At 36.0% G+C, this 6,812-nt stretch overlaps 1 protein-coding gene across 3 annotated transcripts in view; it reads left to right on the top strand.

The window, feature by feature from the left end:
- GABRB2 (gamma-aminobutyric acid (GABA) A receptor, beta 2) overlaps positions 1 to 6,812 on the top strand; it is a 448,146-nt gene that overhangs the window by 133,547 nt on the left and 307,787 nt on the right. For all 3 annotated transcript variants that reach the window (XM_006864929.1, XM_006864928.1, XM_006864930.1), the window contains exon 4: positions 3,655 to 3,875. In XM_006864929.1, coding sequence (XP_006864991.1) covers positions 3,655 to 3,875 — 221 coding nt within the window. The remainder of the gene's footprint in view (positions 1 to 3,654; positions 3,876 to 6,812) is intronic.

The raw sequence follows: 6,812 nt of genomic DNA, 5'->3' as shown, positions 1-6,812 counted from the left end.
GACCGTTTTAATGTGGGTCAATCATTTAAAGTCAGGAAGACCTTGAAGATAATTCAAGGAAGAGAGGTCAGCTCAGAAGATTACAACAACTGTTTATAAAGATTTCGCAGTTTTGAGTCCACTAAAGATGCCAAAATTGCTATTTTGAAGTGGTGTAAATTGAGGAATGCAGAATTGTTTTGGGAAAGCTTAGTGGTGGTGATGGTGGTTATATGCCATGGAGTTGATTCTTACTCATAACGACCCTGTGGAGGGTTTCCAAGACTGTAAGTCTTTACAGGAACAGAAAGCCTTTTCTTTCTCCCATAGAGCCATTGGTAATTTCAAACTGTTAGCCATGAGATTAGCAGCCCAACTCATAACCACAATGCTACCAGAGCTAAAAGCAAGTTTCTGAACTGCATCAATTTCGATGGTGTCTATGTTGAGAAATAATAACTGTACATTTTGACATTTTTGTTTAATAAAATTTTCTATAAACATTGTAGCAATACTTTTGAGTTACCCTTGTATGTGTTTATGTGTGTGTGTATTAATTTAATTATATAGCTGAGAAACTAACTCAGTCTTAGAATAAATGTCACCTTCCCTGGAAAATCTTACTTGATAAACCACACAGATTAGAATTTTTATTTGTAAACATTCACAATCACTACTGTCATAAATTAAAGTCTTCTTAATAAATTATTATACATTTGCATTCCCTAATTTCTATACTACTACATTTTCACTTGTTCTCTGTAGCACTGGGTTTTGCCAGTACTTTTTTTTCCTATTCTACTAGTATACCAACCTCATAAGTAGTTGCAAAATTTCTATTAGCCTGGAATGTTCTTCCCATTCATTAGTCGTCTTGGTTCTTTATCTTGTCTAAGCATATACACTAATTCCTTATAAGTTTGGTTTTCTTTCACCACTCTAGACAGATAGCGTATCTTTATTTGCTCCATAGAGTATAGTATATTTTACATTATTTGTTTTTTGCTTTTTTTTATCAGTGTTTTGTTTACACATTACCAGAACAGGCGTATGATGAGCTTTGTTTTTTACACTTCTATAGTAGCACCTAAACAACAGCATCTATGATATATTAAAATCAAATAAATATTTGTTGAATGAATGAATAGAAGGATTAATGAATGGAATTAAGGGTTTTATGTGCTAGCTCTTTTTTTCAAGTACACTTAAATACACATACATGTTGTTTTTTTCTGTTAAAGGCCATCGGGTTGGTTCTGACTCATAGCCATCCTTTATAGGGTTTCTAAGACTATAGCTCTTCTCAATAGCTAGACACCTTATCGTTCTTACACTACATGTATTGTTGTTGATGGAGTCCTGGTATGGCACTGTGGGTTAATAAGCTGGACTGCAAAGTTGTTTGAACCACAAGGTCAGTGGCTCAAGCTTACCGACCACTCCTCAGAAACCTTATACAGGGTCACTATGGGTCGGAATAGACTCTACAACATCTAACAGCATGCTGAACATGTTCTTAACTTTTGGTTTTCTAACTCCAGATCTTTGCACATTTTGTTATAATATTTAATTTTGTCTACTGAAGCTGCCCTTTGAAATTTTATGTTCAGCAGTTTTACCTCCTCGTTTTTTCTGTTTGCTTTCACATATCTACATTAGAGAAGAAATTTTAGAGTCACTTCTGACATTCATTTTGGTTTTTTACTTCTTTCTTGTATTTTTAATGACCTTTCTTTTTTCTTGTGTGATGTTCTTGATGTCATCCCACAACTTTTCTGTTATTTGGTCATTAGTGTTTAAGTCATCAAATATGTTCTTGAGGTGATCTTTAAATTCATGTGGGACATGTTCAATTCTGGCTCTTGTGGACTTGCTTGAAATTTCTTCTGCTTAACCTGAACTTGCATATGAGCAATTGATAGTCTGTTCTGCAGTCTGCTCCTGGCCTTATTTTGACTGATGATGTGGAGCTTTTCCACCCTCGCTTTCCATAAATATAGTCAATTTGATTTCTTTGTATTCCATCTGGTGTATAGATGACTTTTTGTTCTTTAAAAAAAAGATTTGTACTATGAAGAAGTCATTGGTATTACCAAATCTACAGCATGGTTTTTATCACCTCAGCCATATTTTTCAATAACTGATTCTTCCTCTAGTTCCAACTTTTGCAACCCAATTACCAGTAATTAACAATACATCTTGATTGCATGTTCAATTAGTTTTAGACTGAAGAAGTTGGAGGGTTTCTAAAATTTAGTCATCATTGTATTTAGTGGTTGGTATGTAAATGTGACTAATACTTGTATTAATTGTAGGCTTACTGATATTTTCCTATCACAGACCTAGTTGTGATTCAGGATTGGTCTTGAAATGTTCATTTTGATGATGAATGTGACACCATTCCTCTTCAATTTATCATTCCTGCCATAGTAAACCATGTGATTGTCAGATTCAAAATGGCCAACACCAGTCCATTTCAGCTCACTAATTCCTAGGACTCCTGGTTGGTGCTATAGGATAAGCACTGGACTATGAATCACAAGGTCAGTGGTTCAAACCCACCAGCTGTTCCTCTTGTTGTTAAGTGCCACTGAGTTGCTTCCAACTCATAGTGGCCCTGTATATGGTTTTTGAGGAGCAGCTGGTTGGTTTGAATTGCAGACCTTGTAGTCCGAAGTCCAGTGCTGATCCACAGTGCCATATCAGAACTCGAGCTGTTCCTGGGCAATCCTATATAAGGTGGCTATGGGTAGGAACCATACTGATGGCAATTAGCAACAAAAATGCAAAGGATATTGATATTTATGTACTCCATTTCGTTTTTGACAACCTCCATGTTTCCTAGATTCATACTTGCACATTTTATATTCCTATCATTAATAGATGGTTATAGGTGTTTCTTCTCATTTTGAGTTGTGCCCAATCAGCAAATGAAGGTCCTGGAGGCTTTATTTCATTTATGTCATCATGGTTGACTCTATTTTGAGGAGGCAGCTTTTTCTTAATCATATTTTGAGGGCTTTGAAACCTGAGGAGCTCAATATTGGACACAATATCTGACAATATACTGGTGCTTTTCATCATGTTTCAATATTTACTATTCTAGTGCTATCTGATAGTGTTCCATTGCTGCTCATAAGATTTTCAGTGGTTAAGTATTCAAAGTAGTCTGTTTCTCCATCTTCCGAATCAGTCAGTCTGGAAGCTCAGCTGAAACCTGTCCACCCAGTGTAATCTTGTAGGTATTTAAAATATTCATGGCCTAACTTCCAGCATTACAGCAACATGGAAGTCACCATAGTGGGACAAACTGACAGATGAGTGTTGGTTGTTCCTGGTAGTGTATAATAAGCAATATGAGAATATTTTTTGGTAAGTGCCATCAAGTCAGTTCTGACTCACAGAGACCTTGTATAGAGTTTCCAAGGAGCAGCTGGTGAATTTGAACCTAATCTCTTAATTTATGCACTCATAGTGCCTACCAGAACACCTAGAGTATAATAGATATTTGTAGATGCTCAGTATAAACAAGTTAATAATTTTCTATCAGTTTTTAGTACCGCATCTGTATATGTTTAAGTGTATTTTCTTTATTTATTAATACTGAAGTATCTACCTATCTCCTAAATTCACAGAGTACAAAAAAAAAATTTTTTTTTCTTCTCATATTCACAGGATTATACCTTGACAATGTACTTTCAGCAAGCCTGGAGAGATAAGAGGCTCTCCTATAATGTAATACCTTTAAACTTGACTCTGGACAATAGAGTGGCAGACCAGCTTTGGGTGCCTGATACCTACTTCCTGAATGATAAGAAGTCATTTGTGCATGGAGTGACTGTCAAGAACCGAATGATCCGCCTGCATCCAGATGGAACTGTCCTTTATGGCCTCAGGTCTGTAAATAATGTCAGAATTTAACTTTTACTGGAGAAAAACAAACAAACATTTTTAAAATTTTTATTGGAGGAGAGCATTGTATTGTTTTCCTTTCTACTCCTTCAATTCTGTTGATATAGAGTCAAGTTCCTTTTCCAATACATATATGTATTAAAGTAGCATGCTTACAAAGAAACTAAGCCCCAGTTAACAGTGTTTCTGACTTATCTTCTAATACTAGCTGCTGATCTAAAAGCTGCTTTCTTTAAGGAGCAGGGATAGACATTATCCAACCAGCTGAGATACAGGCCTTCTTTAAAATGGAAAAGAAAATTATGAGTGTTTTAGATTATTCAAACATGACAGATGCTCTTTTTACAAATTGTTCCTGAGCTTCCTGAACTGGGTCATGGTCCTCTGATGAGAGGAAGGCTTATTGTGCCCTCTCACCCTCCAAGGAGCAATTAGACTTGCAAATAAATAAAACAGTTATCTCATGTTTATGAATGGTGAATTAGCACTATTAAATGTACTGCTGATGTCAGAAAAGAATTGTGATGCTCTGCTATTTCAGTGAGGAGGAATTAAAGCAAGGCAACTTCTTCTTTTAAAGTATTTTATGTGTTGGAAAAGCAATAGATGATTTTCTAAAAAAAGAACAAAATATCTATCTTACTCAGAAAAAAATTACAATATAAGGGTTCCTTTACAACACAAGAGAAGAAATCTCAATTCTAATCTTTTCAGTATTCTGTATTGTTGGATATCATCCCTGTGTCATTAACTCATAAAAGGAGAAATTCATTGCCTTCCCCTCCCCACTTTCAAAACTTGCTATTGACAAAATGTCCAGTTTCTTAAACATATGTGGCATGCATAGGTATGTTATTATTTTATTGTGACTATGAGAATAATAACTATACTGACATATTTATTGAACATTGATAGGTACAGTACAAAAGCACTGCTAAGTGCTTCATTATAACATTCCTATAATGAAGACTCCTGTGATGACCGTGGTTATCAGATGCAGGAGCTGAAGCTTATGCAATTTGTCAAAGACCACAAGGAAAGTAAGCTGAGGAAGTGAGCTTTGATTGCTGTTCCAACTTCAGAGCCAGAGCTGTCCACTATTACTCTGGGATGCCTCTCACTCACATTTGTCTCATCTGTTATGTGCATCTCATTTTCTTTATCTGTTGTGTTCAATGTACCTGGTATATCTTTATATACCAACTTCTTGGTTTACATCTCATATTTTTACAGATAATGCCATTTGGCAATTGAGGGAGAGAAGGTAAAAGGAGAATGAAAGAAGCAGGGAGAGAAAGAGCATGGATGCCTTGTATGCCAGGTAGTGGAGATAAAGGATGAATTAGGCAAGACACTATTTACATGCAAGTATTAGAAAATAAGGAAGAATGGAGGAGTATGGAGAGTCATAGAAGATACAGAGGAGAGGAAAAGAAGTTGGTGGGAAAGTCTGAAAAGACTCCACCAAAGTTATGGACTTCAAATATATTAATGAGAAGAATCACATTAAACAGATTTGCCATGCTAAACTCTCACTTGGAATTGACTACCAAACACAGAATCCCAAAAGCCTTGTTTAGAGAATGACCATGTGGGCAGTAGATATGAAGGACAGCAAATAGATTCTGCTACAGACTTTTAAAAAGTTAAGCTTGAAGAAATCTAAGAATCCTAAAGAAGGCAGAAGGAAACTTAGAAACAATTACTTAGTCACTGAATAGTGAAGAGGCAGGGAGAACTGACACCTCCCCCCACTTCATGACAGCTGGCAAGTTTTGATTAAAAAACCAGACCCAGTGCTGGATGTGTTTTGTGCATCAAATCATTTAACCTATAGGCAATCATGCAAAACCCATGCTGTGCTCTTCCTGCTTCTCTGTGATAACTAGAGGATATGCCATTTTCTTCTTTGCCTAACCAGTACTGACAAAACACCTATCCTATAAACAGCAACTCAACAGAAGTTTATGAAGGAACTTATGAATGCACATTTGCAGAGTTAAGTGGATCTGAAAATCAACATGCAAATTAGTAGAATATCTTTGGATTTGAGAAGGGAAAGAAAGAACCAATATAGATAATAACAACATCTTTATATCATCAAACCTTTAGAAAAAAAAAAGCGATTAATGTTGATTCTTACCATAAAGATCATTGGATTTCATACCTATGCTATTAACTCAGAACAGGAGAAAATAATTGCCTTCCCATCCCCACTTTCAAAAAAGGCTGTTGACAAAATGTCCAGTTTCCTGAACATATGTGGCATGCATAAAATGAATACTTCTGGACGAGCAGACTCATAAATTGTGATTGTTCTCCCAGCTGTTTTGTTAATTTGATAAAGTTTTCTAGGAAATAAATGTGCGTTTGACCCCTGTTTTAACTGAAGAAACAGTGAAACATTTTATTTCCTAGCTGTAAGTTTAATGCTGACAAGATATTCCCTTCTGAACAGCATATATGTTGTTGTTGTTGTTAAGTGCTGTCGAGTCGATTCCATAGCAATCCTGTGTAGGGTTTAGAAGGAGTGGTTGGTGAATCTGAACCTAAATGAACCATCGAGTCTATTCCGAACCATGCAGATCAAACCGACCTTATGGTCCAGTGCATTATCAGTCAGTGCCACAGAGTAAGGATATTTTTGTTGTTAAGTGCTGGCAAGTCTGTTTCAACCCATAGCAACCCTGTATTGGGCTTCTGAAGAGTGGTTGGTGGGCTTGAACTGCTGACATTGTGGCTAGCAGTCCAGTGTTTATCCAACAGTGTCACAACAGGATTCTGATAAATATATCGTTGCTATTGTTCTTAAGTTCAGTTCAGTCAGTTCTAACTCATAGTGACCTTGTATAAGGTTTTGCTTTTTTAAATCTTTTATTGTGAATTATGTCATCGTTTACATGGGAGAACATTAGTTTTAC

Source organism: Chrysochloris asiatica, unplaced genomic scaffold, assembly GCF_000296735.1.
Source record: "Chrysochloris asiatica unplaced genomic scaffold, ChrAsi1.0 scaffold00073, whole genome shotgun sequence".
Lineage (NCBI taxonomy): Eukaryota > Metazoa > Chordata > Mammalia > Afrosoricida > Chrysochloridae > Chrysochloris > Chrysochloris asiatica.
This window is presented reverse-complemented; position numbering and strand designations above follow the sequence as displayed.